Source organism: Xyrauchen texanus, chromosome 32 (assembly GCF_025860055.1).
Source record: "Xyrauchen texanus isolate HMW12.3.18 chromosome 32, RBS_HiC_50CHRs, whole genome shotgun sequence".
NCBI lineage: Eukaryota > Metazoa > Chordata > Actinopteri > Cypriniformes > Catostomidae > Xyrauchen > Xyrauchen texanus.
Window position 1 is genome coordinate 11,760,015 of NC_068307.1, and position 16,147 is coordinate 11,776,161.

Consider the following 16,147-nt stretch of genomic DNA (forward strand, 5'->3'; position numbering starts at 1 on the left):
AATTTTCCCATTAGTGAGTATGTGTGAGTTGCACAGTACTGTGACAACATACTGTATACAATGTCACAAATTTCAGGAGCAGGAGAAACAGTGAAAAACTGCCAAATAAATAAATAAAATGGACACATGCATGTGATTTCTACAACAACAGTTTCAAAAAACAATGAATGGCATTGAAATAAATAATACATACCATCTATTTCAAAGTTTACCTGCAAACAATTTTGTTTGATATCATTTAGACTGTACAATTCATACAAAAGTGTTGTACAGATGATCTAATTTTCAGGTCTCAATGGTTCATTGCATGTCAGCCAAGTTCTGCACTTAAAAAAAATGTGTTACTTTGTCCAGTAGATGGAGCCAAAGGATCACAGTACTTGTTTGATAAGGCAAACAGGATGTTATGACACAGGTAACTATTTGAACAGTTGAGTGTCTTGAGTCTGTGCAGAGTCTATTCAGAGTTAGAGTTGACAAAGTGGAGGTTATGGACCAGTGTACAGTTCATTGTCCATGCTAGTAGCAGACTGAGCTCTGGAACCATTTGAAAATCGCAACAGCATGCCAGAGAAAATGAGACAGTAGAACACAGACGTCACTTACCCACAATGTTTCATGTTCTGTGGTTTGTCCATACGAACAGCCAATTTAATCTTCAGGTCATCTGGGCAACCTTTGGCAACAGTCATCTTATGGAGCTCACATTGTTTGGGGCTGTTAGGTGTTGGATGTAACACAACCTAAAATCGCATCAAAGATAAGCACAATTCTTATGATTGTCAATGAATGAAAACAGTGTACATAATTTACATTATAAATACAGAACATACTGGATAAAGTAGGGTGCTTTTAAAGGAATATTCCGACAGCATAATGTTACAAAAAATATATATTTTGACTTGCCCCTCCTTTTTTTTTTTTTTTTTTTTTATGTTAGAGTGAGGCACTTACAATGGAAGTGAATGGGACCAATGTTTGGAGGGTTTAAAGGCAGAAATTTTAAGATTATAATCTTATGAAACCACTACATTAATTATTCTGTTTAAATGTGTGTATTGTTTGAGCTGTAAAGATGTTTAAATCATAATTTTTAGACATTATAGGGGTTTAGTGTTTGTTGACATTACACCTTCATGGCAAAAAAGTTGTAAAATTGTCTATAACTTTACCCAGAAAAGGTTAGAAAGTGATTGTATCACACTAGAATCATATATAACACACATATTGTGTCTATACTTTTAAAATAGCAAGTATTTTAACATTTACGGATTGGCCCCATTCACTTCCATTCCTCACTGGAACCCAGATCATAACACTTTTAACCGGTTTATTTCCACATTTCAATTTGATTTTGAATCCCATATTTTAAATGTGGTGTCAGACTTTTGGACCCCACTGAATGTAGATTACATATCTCAAAAGGTGGAAGTAAAAAAGTGGGGCACTGCAGCTTTCAGTAACAACTTTTTCCACCAGTGCTCCTATTCAATGCAAATCAAATTCCATTTACACTCTTTATATCTCACTACACTTTGAATTCATCTATCATTAGCATAAGAGTCGAAATCAGCCACTTATCTTTCTGATTTTATTTCTTTGCAGGCTTATTTTTTAGAGCAAGAGAGAGAGAGAGAGAGATGAGGGGGGGGTAGAGCAGCTCTATGCTTCATTGACTCAGTGGATAGATAAATCTATTATAACCGCTATACACACACAGTGGGCCTGCACATTTTGGAAAGCTTTACAAAATAATTTTTAGAGCTGATCACCTCCTAACGGCAGAACTGAGATCAGATCAGTGCTCACTGTTAAAAGAGATGTATAAGTGATGATGGGTCAGTTTTTGCCTACATAGTGGGGACCATATAAGGGGATAGAAATATAATTAGCTCAGTAGGAAAACAACAGCAGTCAATGGAATGTCCCCAAAGTCCCTATGATAGGAAATCAAATGTATGTGTGTGTGCTTGTGCAAGCGTGTGTGGGTTTCTTACCCGTCCCAATTCTTTGTCCTCCAGTGCAAGTACTCCTGTACTCTCAGTGAAAAGTTTCACTTTTACCGCTGGGAGAGGATGAGTAGTGGTGAAGTCTCCTTGAGTCCCCCAACTAACGAAAAGGAGAGAGAGAGAGAGAGAGAGAGAGAGAGAGAGAGAGAGAGAGAGAGAGAGAGAGAGAGTTTAAATTATATCAGATCTTATCCTTCTACCTGAGAGTCTGCTAACCAGACTGTCAGGTTGAACTTGGGCCAGAACGATCTGGAACAGTGTTCAGGCAATTTGGATTCAAAGAAGAAAAAATAAATAATACAGTGTGAATATTTGCACTAGGTTTAAAAAGCACCTGCTACAGAAGGTGTATAACTGCACTCCAATAGTCTGGTGGAAACACAGACATTAAAGACAAACTGAGGCCCTAGTGTCGATGCAGTGACTTGGGGTGTAACATCGGTGTGAATGTGCTTTTTTTTCCAATTTTGATTACATTTTTGTCCCACTTTTTCCCATTCTGTCTCCACTCTTGCTATTTCATAATAAATACAAAATGAATATAAAGGTTGATATCCTCAACAGTGGTTTGGTCACAGTGAAGTTTGGGGAAATGATTGAAATGTTTGATCCAGGTAAAAATAACCATGGTTTTACTATAGTAATATTGAAGTAACCATGTTATTTACTCCAACAAAAAATAATGGTAGTTTGCTGGTCAATCCAACCCATTTCCTTAAATACCCCAGTTCATTTGGGTTTCTCCAGTACACACATTCATCTCCATTTAGCGGGTATACTCATTATAGGAGGGTAGATTTTGAGCTAATGTGCAGTTTCTACACTAAATAACTAAATGGATCACCCATTATATTTTGTGCAGAAAGCTTTAACCATGTGGACAAGTATTGTGGTTTTGATAGATTTGTAGCTGTGCTTGTGACAATGAACTGTGTGTGTGTGTGTGTGTGTGTGTGTGTGTGTGTGTGTGTGTGTGTGTGTGTGTGTGTGAGCGTGTATTTATCACTTTGTGGGGACCAAATGTCCCCATAAGGATAGTAAAACCCGAAATTTTTGACCTTGTGGGGACATTTTGTCGGTCCCCATGAGGAAAACAGCTTATAAATCATACTAAATTATGTTTTTTGAAAATGTAAAAATGCAGAAAGTTTTCTGTGAGGGTTAGGTTTAGGGGTAGGGTTAGGTTTAGGGGATAGAATATAAAGTTTGTACAGTATAAAAACCATTATGTCTATGGAAAGTCCCCATAAAACATGGAAACACAACATGTGTGTGTGTGTGTGTGTGTGTGTGTGTGTGTGTGTGTGTGTGTGTGTGTGTGTGTGATGTGTGTTGTTGACCCATTTGATGTATGTACAAACGAAAGCATTGTGATTCGTGTTACTCTGGGCAAGCATGTGAGTTTGCTGGTATTTGTGAGTGCTGTGAACCCTTGAGATGAGGAGGGTAATCATCTGGCCACAGTGCACTGTGGGAAGAGAGCACAATAAACGTGTCTCCATGGCAACCCCCTCTGAGCCTGTCTCCCTGTAGAATGCTTGGGAGTCTCTGGGTACATGGATTCTGAGTCTGTGTATCTGTTTGTGTGTATGTGTCTGTATAAAGTGAAGTATCAGTAGCCACCTGTTGCAGAGTAGATTATGTTCTTCCAAATCAGTTTCATCAGTTATGATGATTGAATTTTTTTTTTAAGGTTTGTTAAAAAAAAAAAAATAATATTTCAACAATTTGTATTATACGTGTATGTGTATGTGTATGTGTATGTGTATGTGTATGTGAGCATGTGCAAATATTCAGTTATAATATTTTTTTTCTGTTTGGCCACCCATCTACAGTCTTAAAACCTCTCTTTGGGACATATGTACAAATGTTATATAAATAACTAAATAAATAAGTAAATAATGTTTATTTATAATTCTAAAAATGCTAAAAGTTTTCAATTAAGGTTAGGGTTTGGGATAGGGATCGCAAACAAAAACAATCTTCCGCCTGGTGCTACACAGCTGCTTGATGATACTAACAGTGTTATATGACTGGAAGCTGTAAGTGTGTGTGTGTGTGTGTGTGTGTGTGTGTGTGTGTTTGAGAATAAATTAAACTTGATCCACCACATAGTGAGGCGAGTCTTTCAGAATGCTATTAAGCCTGCTATTAAGGTGCATGTGTGTCAAATTCTCTTACACTCACACACGCTCCGTACTGGTTTTTCTCCATTTGCTCAATGAGTCATCACTCTGTGACCATTTGCAAACAGTGGAAGAACATTACTGCTCTCACACCAAAGACATTCAGAGACTGGGTCTGTGTCTGACACATATTTTCAGTAGGTTACTGTTTTCAAGGCCAAACATAATCATATAAAGACTGTACAATCTCACTGTTATTGACTCACATTTTCAATTCTAATAAAAGAAAGAGTAAATCCTGACTTCAAGACAAAAGATTGAAGGTATTACCTTATATATAACAGACGAAGAGAGTATTTAATGCTCTTAATCTCATTTATTTAATAACAGCAAAAGTTTCTCCAGTATTTTCTATTCTCACAGATTGTCTCAAATGTTCAAAGAGCCTTTTCACTTCTTATATTTTCTGAATAATATATCACAGAATAAATATTTGTTAGATGAAGCAAAGTTAAGTCATACATCATATTATGCTGTAATGTTTAGAAACTGGCTGTATTATTTTAGCAGTTTTAGTAGAATGTATCTCAACTGGGAGCTAAATGTGTGGTGCCCAGAGGAAAGGCATAAATATTCCTAATCTGGCAATAAGAGTGAGTGCTATGATTGGCTGCACACGTCTCAGTCTTAACACTTCTGGCATCTCAGATTAGCCATAACAGAATAGATCGCCACACTCTCAAACAGAAAATATTCTACATAATAAAAAAAAATTACAAAAAATGAAGAGAATCCCTAAACAGATCTCCTAAAAGTGACACTGGATATGTAGAAATGCATTCCACCAAACCCATTTCAGCGGTTTCCATATCAGTGTTGCCACAGATTGAGCCATATGTAATCATTTGCATATAAATGAGTTTCTGTCTCAAAAACTGCACAGTACTGCTAGTGTCCATCGAGACTGTAGGTGGTAGTAGAGGAGCTTACATTTCCAGAAAAAGCACATCAATATTTCATGATGCAGTGTGAGAAGGATTTTTAGAACAGTTTTCCTAAACACTACTCTCATTTCTCATGTTTGAGCCTGTCAGTTCAAGCTGTAAACACTAAAAATTACTTAAGCACTTGTGACCATTGCAACATAATTTCTAAATAACCTCTCTCCACCAGGATCTTAAAATCAATAATACAATATAATAAGCCTTTATTTTTATTCTGTTAATGTAAAGTGTGCAACAGATCAGGTGAAGTATCATGGTGTAACAGAACAGAGCATACATTTCAAATCAGATGAGGCTTGTGTTTGTAGCATATACAAGTTTATGTGTTGTTTCCATTGCATTTTTACTAAATGTAAAGCTTTTATAAAAAATATTAATTTTTTTACAACTGGATCTATCAGATTGTACATCAAAGTACTATTAAAGTCTGAGTTTTATTTTACCTCCTACAAATGACCTACTGACAACAACCCGGCCATTTTCTCTTTTTTTAAAAACTCAGGCTCAACAGGCAGGTGCAAGAGGTCACGGCAGCATTCAATCAATCACCATAAAGTTGCTAAAACCTACTGCTAGATCCAAAAATAGAACCAACACGCTCTAACGCATAACTCTACACACATCAAGGTTATTATTGTCGACAAAAGCTATTACCAAGCAGGGACTAAAAAACTAAATGTTTTTCATTCGGTTTGTTCTGAGAAGAAATCGCATTCTTTCAGTCCGGTTCTGGCGTTCCTCAAAGCGAAATAAAAGAACGGTTAATAATGTTCTTTTTAAAATGACAGTACTCTGTGTTAAGGGTGGGTGACATAACAGTTGCAATGTTGCCAGATCTCACAAGAGAAGCGACCGGGTCTGGAGAGGTTGCCTAAATAAAATAATGTCTTTTCAGTCAATAAATGTACAGTATTCTTAATATGATGAGTTAGTTCAAGCTAAAGTGGAGGCTGCTTCAGCTAAAAATGGACAAGCTTCATCATCCAGAATTCAGTTAATGTAAGTTAAAAATGTTAATGTGAGTTAGTAATGTGCTTTTTGTTTCACTGTTTTGTTTATACTGCATCAGCGATCAGTTACTCTTAAATATGGAAGACATGTTGAGATATAAGTATCAGCAGATGCTGTTCTAATCTAAATAATCAAGTATTGGCACATATATTGTATGAGTGCATCTCGATTCAAATGGCCTCAATCAAAAACTTATGTCATCACAGGCAGATGAATACATTTTTGGTGCTGTTATAATGGACATCAGGGGTGCATTAAGGTAACTCTGGGCACATGGGCTCGCTGGTCCGCAGAGGCCCCCTTTTAATGAACTTTTAATGGTTGCACACTGTTACTTTGTCAACAAATGCGTCTCCCGCTGTAAACGTTTAAATGTGCTCCTCCCGCAAACATGAATAGGGGAAAATGGTCCCCACGGCCGCAAGCTGGGCCCCATGGGAGCTTTAGACCCCTGAGCTTCAGCCTGCCCATGCGTTAAGGCATGGCAGGCTGACATAGGCATATAATAAGGGGAACCATACTGAAACTAATTTAAAACAAACAAAATATAATTGTCAAATATGACAAATAAATTAAAAAACACTATTTATGCACCATTAAAACTAAAGACAACTAAACTGAAACTGAAAACCAAAGTACAGGACTACAAAAATAAAATAAAATTCTAAACTATAATAACCCTGACAGTGCATTCAGAAAAGTATTCACACCCCTTCATGTTTTCACATTTTGTTATGTTGTTATGTTGCAGCCTTATGCTAAAATGCTTTAAATTATTTTTTTTTTTCACATCAATCTACACTACATACCCCATAATGACAAAGCAAAACCCATATTTTTGATAACTTTGCAAATGTATTCAAAAGAAAAAACTGAAATGTTTTTTCTGTGACACGTGACCCGAGTGAACCGGCAGGATTTTAGCATTACAGCAAGCCCAAGAGAAATGAGTGTGAGTGAATGCAAGAGCAACTGAGTACTGTATACGTTCAGAAGAGACAGTAAATATCAGTGTTTTTGTGTGTCAACCACTGATTCTGCTTTATCTTACAGCAATATGACTCAAAGGCTCCTCACAAACTAATGAATGAGGTAAGTCTAGTTGAGTAGTGCAATCAGTGTATGGTTTTCGTAACTGTTTACATACCCAGAATTGTTACGTCAATAAGCGTTACATCTCACCACAAACAGAATGAGCCCATTGTCTACACAATAATAAGATCAATGTATCATGTAATGAGCTATTACACACATGCACAGATTCAGCAAACACCATTTGATGGGATTTAAGTTCTTTCAGCTTTGAATACCATGAATTGTGCCAGTTAAGCCAATTAAGACAAGTAATCAAACCACTGTGTATTTGTGTTAGGTTTGTTCAGAACATTCACTGATCTAATTAGACTGTAAGAGCAGAGTCGGCGCCATGATGAAATATGTGTGGGAGCATTTGGAACTTCTAAGAGGGCAACAGTTCAAGACTGCAATGTGGTTGAAGTGAGAGGGCACAGTGATCAAAGTGAGGGGGCATGGCCTCCCGATGCCCCCTGTAGTGCCGGCACTGTGAAATGGTGTCATTGGGGAAATCAACCTACAAATGTCTTAGCTTTCTCTGCATATTAAGTTGGTATATAACTTTTGCATCGAAAAAAAAAAAAGAAACCTCCTTTAACTAGCATTTGTTTAGGGTGTTAACATCAGACCAAGGGAAGCAAGATACAGCATAATGTATTGCAATGTTTTTATATGGTCGACATGACCTACGTTGGTTTGGAGGCCTCTGCCTGGTCAGTCTGCAGTTTCTGTCCCCCTTCCACCTCCATGGTGCAGTAAACAATTCGGTTTTTTGCTAAAGACTTCAGACCCTGCACCTCCATAATCACCACCTGGAGGAAAACAAATAGACATCTATAAAGATAACCTTTCAAACAACATAAGTGTTGGATGTAGGGAAGAAAATATCAAAGCAAACTGTTTAGTGAATGTTACACAAATGATCTATAATGCCAAAAACTAATAAAGTGGAAGGTTATAATTAGTAAAGGGGTTGTGTGAGTATTAAAATAATAACTCTGTCATCATTTTCTTACCCTCAGGTTGTTCAAAACCTGTATGACTTTTTTTTTCATCAGTAAAAATACACCCTTAAATTTAATTTTATGGAGGAAGCAAAAAAGATATGAAAATGAAAGGGTGACAGGCTAACATTCTACTTAACATCTTTTCATGGAAGAAAGCAAGTAATGTGGGTTTGGAACAACATGAGGGTAAACATGAGTAAACTATCTCTTTAAGTAAAACAAAAATTCACATTAAAGGAATAGTTCATCCAAAAATGTAAATTCTGTCATTATTTACTCACACACACTGGTTTTGTTCCAAGCCAGTACTATTTGTTTTCAGTAGAGCACAAAATTTATATTTATTTATGCAGCTTTTGCCATACAATGACAGTTTACAGTATGCTGTATAATCCAAGTCTTCTGAATCTATAGGATAGTCCTTAGTCAGTAACAAAGTCATTGTTCACCAATAATCTTGACAAGAATCATGTGCAAGATTATCAGTGAATAATAACTTAAATGTCGGTCTGTACCTCACAAATATTGCATAGCTTCAGAAGACCTGAAATATCTAAGTCGCATGGAGTACTTTTATATTTTTTGGTGGTTTCTTTTGACTTTTATGGAGCATGACAGCCAGGGTCACTATAAACTTTTATTGTATGACATGACTAAAGATTCTTCAAAAAATTATCCTTTTGTGTCCCACGGATAAAATAACAGCATAGGAGTTTGAAACAACATGAGGGTGACTAAATTATTTTCTAATATTGTCTTTTATTTTGGTTGAACTGCTCCTTTAATTAAAATTGAGAGATATAAGTTAGATCTACCAATATGGATTTTTTTATCCAGACTTGCACACATAGCAGCCAAGCAGGGGGAGATATGTGTCAGATAAAGCCATCATCACAAAGGTATCAGTGAAATGGGAACGAGCTGTTAACACACAAAATACATCACATGGTTTTATTGGCCTCCTCTTCAGGGAATATCTCGTCTCAGATACTGTCACTTGATTAAAGCGGGGTTATATGGCAGGCTGTCAGTGCCACTCAGGATTTTAAATAAGGCTTGTCTGCACATACAGACTTATCTGGTGTTCACAAATTCAGAATTTGTCTATCCAATTTCTAACCAATGGCATGCACAGAAGGTGACATATTCAATTGCCTCTCTGCAATATGTTGCAAATTCACCAACATGGTTTTGTCATCTGTAATATTAGATGGTGCTACACAACATGTTGTAATGAGATTTTTAAAGAAATAGCTGTGCAGGTTAAAGTTTCACCTGATAAAAGGAAACACTGAAATCTTTTTACTTATTTCATCAGGACATTGTTTGGGAGTGATGATCAAATCTGTTTCTTTCAAATCGCTACCTACAAAAAGAGTGTCGCAACAAGGAGAAAAGGCTGAGCGATGAAGCATTTGTTTGCTTAATTTGTTCACACAAATTCTCATTTCCATTTTTTTTTAGCTCCTTTTCTCCCCAATTTGGCATGCCCAATTCCCACTGCTTACTAGGTCCTCATGGTGGCGCGGTTACTCACCTCAATCTGGATGGCAGAGGACAAGTCTCAGATGCCTCTGCTTCTGAGATAGTCAGCCTGCACATCTTGTCACGTGACTGTGCATGACACCGCAGAGACTCATAGCATGTGGAGGCTCATGCCATTCTCCGTGAGACACGTACAACTTCCCATGTCCCCCACTGAGAGTGAGAACCACGAATCGTGACCATGAGGAGGTTACCCCATGTCATATGTTGAGGTTTTTGTATCATAATGTTACTATATTGTGGATTTTAGCATGGCTGGAATGCTGTATTTACAAATGTAAGCATCAAGGACTGGAACAATTGGTTTTATAGCTGAAATGCAACTTTCTGATCAGGAGTCAGATGTTCTACCAATGCGTAACAAGGTCTGACCCTAACTGATTATCTTAAATAAGAACAAGTACCTCCAGAGTGAAAGACAGAACCACGTCAGACTTGGAGAGCTGATTCTCATCTTCCTGGCCCATGTCTATAATGGAAGTATTGTGGCCTCTCTTGAGCTTCTGCAGTTTGAACTCTCCTCCTTTAGATACTGGCATGCTCTCCAGGTTGGCCATCAGAAGGTTCACTGATGACTTCAGCTCCTCAATATACATGGCCTCCATGTCCCTGGACACAAACTTAGGAAACTTGCCAGCCTATTCAAGAAGTGAAAGAGAGAAAAAGACACTGAGTCAATTTTTAAGACCAACCAGCCAACAGAAACAAATAGAAGAGTGTACATTTCTGGATAGGATACACAGTGTTGTAGACTAGCTAACTAAAAGTAGTAATGCTACTAACTTAACTATGTTTTTCAGTAGCATGACAGCACCAACTTTTCCCCAAAATTTGGTCAAGAGCAACAAAACAGTTTTTTAACTGTGTCGCATTGAAGACCAATGAGCTAATTCAATACCAAATGATTCAGTGTTGATTCTTTTGAGTCCCTGCACGAGTAAAAGTGTGTGTCATTAAACATATTTTGTGTTGTGAAATATAAAATTAAATGCTGAAATTGATCACTACGTTATTGACTTTTTGTATTTAGTGTAGCCTACATTTATCTGTTCAAGATTAATGCTGTCACCCTAATTGGGATCCTTATTGTTATTGAATAGCTTGTAGTTCGGGAAGCTACACAACTTGCTTTAAGCATTGTGTTCTGAATCTTAGGATACTCTACACTGTAACATCGAATAAGTTACTTAGTATCTTAGAACAAGCATGCAAACCGATTCAAGTAAACTGAACAAATTTGTTTAAGTAACGTTGACTAGTTACAAGTCAACTTAACTCCTCTGTGATTAAAGTATTGTGTTTTGTATATATAAATATTTAAATGGAGTTATCACATCTAACAGTTAGGGGAAATTATGACAGGAGACTTGGTTAGCATATGGCACATTGGGTATACTCAGTACACAAAAATCTCAGCTATCAACCAGCTTCAACAAAACAAAAAAAATTGAAACTAAATACATTTTCAAATAAGAATTATTATTTTTCTACATAAGTTCCCTTGTTTTGACCAAACATTCCTAATTTATTCAAGCACAAAGGCTTATGGGTATTCCACGCAGCTGCAGTTTTGTACTTGGTAATTTTGAGTTAGTAGTAGTACTTGAAGCCAAAGTTTAAAGAATGTATATATTTTAGTTACGATTCCAAAATGTGACATTTAAAGGAATGTTCTTTTTTTTCCACTTAAATGTGTTTATTAATGACAACTTTAGGTTTAAGAGAGTAAAGGTAACCTAATTAAAATTAGTAATAGTAAAAATGTATGCTTAAGTTGAGTAAACTATTTTTGTACAATTTGAGATTGCTATTAGTATTTACAGTGTATAAGCCTATAAAGTATGGTTTTACCCAAAGTGGTTTCCTGTAGCCCCATGTCTAATTGATTGAGATGGTGGATAACACTTACTCTTGTGAACTGATCAGCCATTTGGAGTCGTCCATCCAGCTCTCTTCTGATCTGGGCAGCCTGTTCATCAAGATTATCCAGCTGTAAACACAAATATTTTACTGTATGACATTCAAATAGCTTTTTTCCTGATACAAGATCAGCCAAGGAAACCCATTTCTGACCTTCACCATTACACAAAATAAAAAGCATAAAAATGTCTCAGTTGAGCTGAAAAGGTCAGCTTCTTCCAGTACTCACATTCACTGTGAATACGTGAAAAACGGTTTATTAAATGTCCATAAAAGAGAGATATAGATCATATTCAGACAAAGCTGGCAAAGAAAGTGTTTCATATATGCATCCATTGCCACCAGTAGATCACCAAAGCTGACTTTACAGGAAAAAAAATATTAATTTTATTCAGAGACAATTTAGCAGAGACAGACCACTTCTATTCCATAAATGAATGTGAGAAATTGTAATGCTAAATGGATATAGAAAAGGAATTCCTGCTTTACAGGTAAAAGAGCCAATCAGCTCTTTTGAATTAAGTACAGAGATTGCCTGTCAGTCAACAATCAACGTGCCTGGGCAATAGTTAAACCAGCCTGAAAAATAACATTCTTTAAAGGTGCTATATGTAATATTTTTCTGTACTAAATCGTAAAATGACCATAATATGTCATTAGAGAATTAGGAAACATGCTAAGTTGAAATACTGGCTTCTCCGATAACAATGCTACAGCCAGTATATTCTACTTTGTAGTTTCCATTCCGGGCAGGAATTTCTGTTTGTGTTTTGGCCTTTGTGATCCTGCCCACCTCTCGCTAACCAATATTATTTCAACACAGCTGGGTTGCCAGATTTGAATAAGTTTGCAGGCAAACAACACTGCGTGCTGCAGCCATGGATGCCAGCAAACAAACTGGATCATGAAAAAATCAACACGAGTCGGTTTATAATTTGCAAACAATAAAAACATTGTAAACATATACATTAGCTGACTGTGGAGCGGAGGGGGGCGGGGCCGGTCGGAATATCGCGCGCCCGGTCCCCAATCAGCCTGATGAGGCGCGCGAGGGATAAAGGCGGCCGGTGACGATGGTTCGAGAGAGAGAGAATTACGGACATGTCCGTCATGTGTGTTTGTTTATGTGTTTTTGAGTTTAAGTTTCTCATTAAAATATAATTTATGTTGACAAGCCGGTTCTCGCCTCCTCCTTGCCCATCCTTCAACTGTGTTACACTGACCAACTTAGTGTAAAGCTCGTCACTTGACATTTTCAGTTTCACTCGTTCCTGTTGCGTGTTCTCATTCTGGCACCCCGTATGAGCTTTGAGTCTGGGGCAGGGCAGACAAATCTCCAATATTTTGAATTTGGACTGCAGTACCCATTTCAAACGCTTGTTGTCAATCTTACATGTAGCACCTTTAAACGTGACCTGAGCTAAAGAAGCACAATGTATACTACCATTTTTGTCAGATTTTACTGCTGATTTGAAAGATGTTCTTTGATCATAATCTTAACCAACCATTTTTGAGATTCCAGTCTTTAATCATTCAAGTTGATAGGAGTTGTACTTTTATGCTGTTAGTTTATATAATGGCATAAAAGATGGCCGCCGAGTGGACTGACTTACCTTAAAAGGAACTTTGATTTAAAGTTAAAAATACTGACATTTACATTTGATGAAATCAAATGTAAATGTCCCTAATGTAAAATCAGTGTTGAAAGTGGTGTGTGAAAATAATTACTAATTGCTGGAGATCCATGTTTATTATTATTTATGGCAACTCATGAGCCTTAAACAACCATGACATAACATTGATTTTCAATTATAATAGCCTGTAGAGTGTTTTATACCTATATAATACAAATATAATGTAAACCAACATTAAAACCTCATCCAAGTCGTTTTCAATGGTTAATGTCTGCTTTGGTAAATTGCTTACTGTAAGCCTCCATCTCATATAAATGCATCTCTGTCCATTTAAAAGCCTTCTTTATCTCTGTCTAACTGGCCTGATATTAGATTAGAGGCCAAAGTCCATCAGCCATTTGTCATCATGTCATTGTGAGAGTGCTGCTCTCGAATCTAATGCATGAACTTCTGATCCTGACACATATATATATATAAAAAAAAAAAGAATAATGTATGCTCACCAAAGGTCTGTGCTATTTAACACAATATGTAAAACTGCAAAATATGCATGTATGTAGCCAGAGGTGGGTAGTAACATGCTATATTTACTCTGTTACATTTACTTGAGTAACTTTTGTTTTTTGTTGGGTACACACTCTTACTCAAGTAAACTTTGTGACAATGGGTAGCGTCCCTGTCGTTCCATTACTGGTTTTAATTTAATAAGTGTTAATAAATATGTAATTTATTGAGATTTTTGAATGAGACTTTTACGACAGAGGAACTTCACATCTGCATGCTGTCACTCGAGTCGCGTTCAAAACTTCAGAAGCAATCGTGCAATCATGCAAAAACACACAATGCCTTAATTTTATTGATACATTTGAGACAATGATACATTTCAAGATTAAAATTGCAGCTCCAACTTAAGAAAACCCAGTGAGGTAAGTGATAATGTGGGCTTGTCTGTGTCATGGTGATACTCATTCATTTACAACGTGAATCTGTAACTGTGGGCTTTCATGACCTCAGTTACTATGTTCATGTTTATATCAATGCTGCGACATATCAGTGCCTACTGTTTAAATCCAGTGCAAATGTTTTGCCCTGCCTCTCGCGATTGTGAGCATATCTGCACGTCCAATGTTGGCACGTGCACAGCATTTGACAGATGCGGGCAGCTTTGTATGAATAAAGCATGATCTTGCATCAGTGTATAATTAAACTTTATATATAATTTGGGGCTGTGTGACATTGTTCACGTTTTTCTCCATAAGAATTACTTGAAAAATGTTTCCAAGCTTCTCTTCTAATTGACAGATTCGTCCAAATCTTCTGCATCTTTAAAAGAGTTCAGCATTTAATTAATATTATATCATCATATCCCACCCTCATGTTCTTCCAACAATTTTTGTATTTATTAAATAACCATACTGTAATGTTTGCTTTTGGAATTTCAGTCAGTGAATTAAATACTTTATAAATGAATACTACTTCCTCTTTATTTGGAACATGACAAACCATGTCAAAGTAAATAAATAAATAAAAATCAACATGTTTTTAAAAATCAACCTTACCTAAATGCTAAATATAACAGTATGCCACATTTCAGATTAAAATGTTGTTGATCATTATTATTATTATTATAAACTTTGCTCAATAAACGTATCTTTTCAAAGTAATGCGAAAAACAAAACAAAAGTAAAAAATAAAATAAAATTCCAACAAAAATAAACACATCTTGAAGAAAATAAGTATCTAATAAATATCACTTCTAGCTAAATAAATAAATGACCGAATTAATGCGGAGTTAATCTTTTGGCTATCATAATATTCTTTTGCGAGCTTCATTTTGAGGTGGTAAAACAGATTACTTGTATTACGAGTGATAATTGTCATGCGAAACAGTTTGCAGATAAAAATTTTCTGCTCTGTGTCGGCTTTTGTGAACCCACACCATAGATGCCGCACCTGTTTTAATAACAAGCTCCTTTTGGAGTCGTCCCATTTTGTGGAGATTTTGTTCACCATTTGAGGTTTTCCTGAGTCAAAAATGATTGAGTAGCATGAGTGATCCTGCTCTGAGCTCTCCTGTTTGGAGCACAAATATCGGAAAGCCTGCTGGATTCGCGTGCACATCACAGCTCTAGAGACAGCGCATGTCACGGTCACGTGAAACATTTGTGTGTCAGTTGAGAAGAATATTTAGCTTGGACGGCCGCAGAAAAATACTGGAAAAACCCTGTCCATGTTTCTCCAATAAGCCAGGTAAAAACCCAGTAAGGTGGGTTTTTCAACTACAGTGGTTCAAGCTGTAGGAATGGAGAGGTGACTGAAGATATGTTAAATGCATGATGCTATACAACTGTGAATGTCTTATCTATTACCACCTACTGCTACTTCTACCAATATAGTGAGCAGAATAGCATCTCAGAATGCACAACACATCGAACCTTGAGACGGATGGGCTACAACAGCAGAAGACCACGTCAGAACCTACTATAAAAATAAAATGTGAAAATTATAACACATGTCTGCTCCAGTAATGCTGCAATAATGATACTATTTTCCCTAAATGGCATTCTGAATCTGGCCACAAGCATTCTAACAGCGATATTAGCTTGACTGAGACTGAGCAGCACAGCATGATTCTCCTCCTGCTGCTCTGGTAGCCTGAGCCAGTCAATGATAATGATGAATCAGCATTCAGACTTTCACACACACGCCTCACATCTCAGCTGTCTTTCTCATTGTGTTGACATTGCTTTGATAAACCTGTGAACATGAAAGGAACTGCCAATGTGCTCATTGTTCTGGGAAGCTTTGTATTCAACT

General features: G+C 36.7%; 1 protein-coding gene across 2 annotated transcripts in view; it reads right to left on the reverse strand.

The window, feature by feature from the left end:
* The window catches only part of LOC127625621 (calcium-dependent secretion activator 1-like), a 142,355-nt gene that overhangs the window by 79,769 nt on the left and 46,439 nt on the right, over positions 1-16,147 (reverse strand). For both annotated transcript variants that reach the window (XM_052100907.1, XM_052100906.1), the window contains exons 5-9: positions 11,686-11,766; positions 10,181-10,414; positions 7,915-8,036; positions 1,998-2,109; positions 607-743 (exon numbers count right to left, since the gene is read on the reverse strand). In XM_052100907.1, coding sequence (XP_051956867.1) covers positions 607-743; positions 1,998-2,109; positions 7,915-8,036; positions 10,181-10,414; positions 11,686-11,766 — 686 coding nt within the window. The remainder of the gene's footprint in view (positions 1-606; positions 744-1,997; positions 2,110-7,914; positions 8,037-10,180; positions 10,415-11,685; positions 11,767-16,147) is intronic.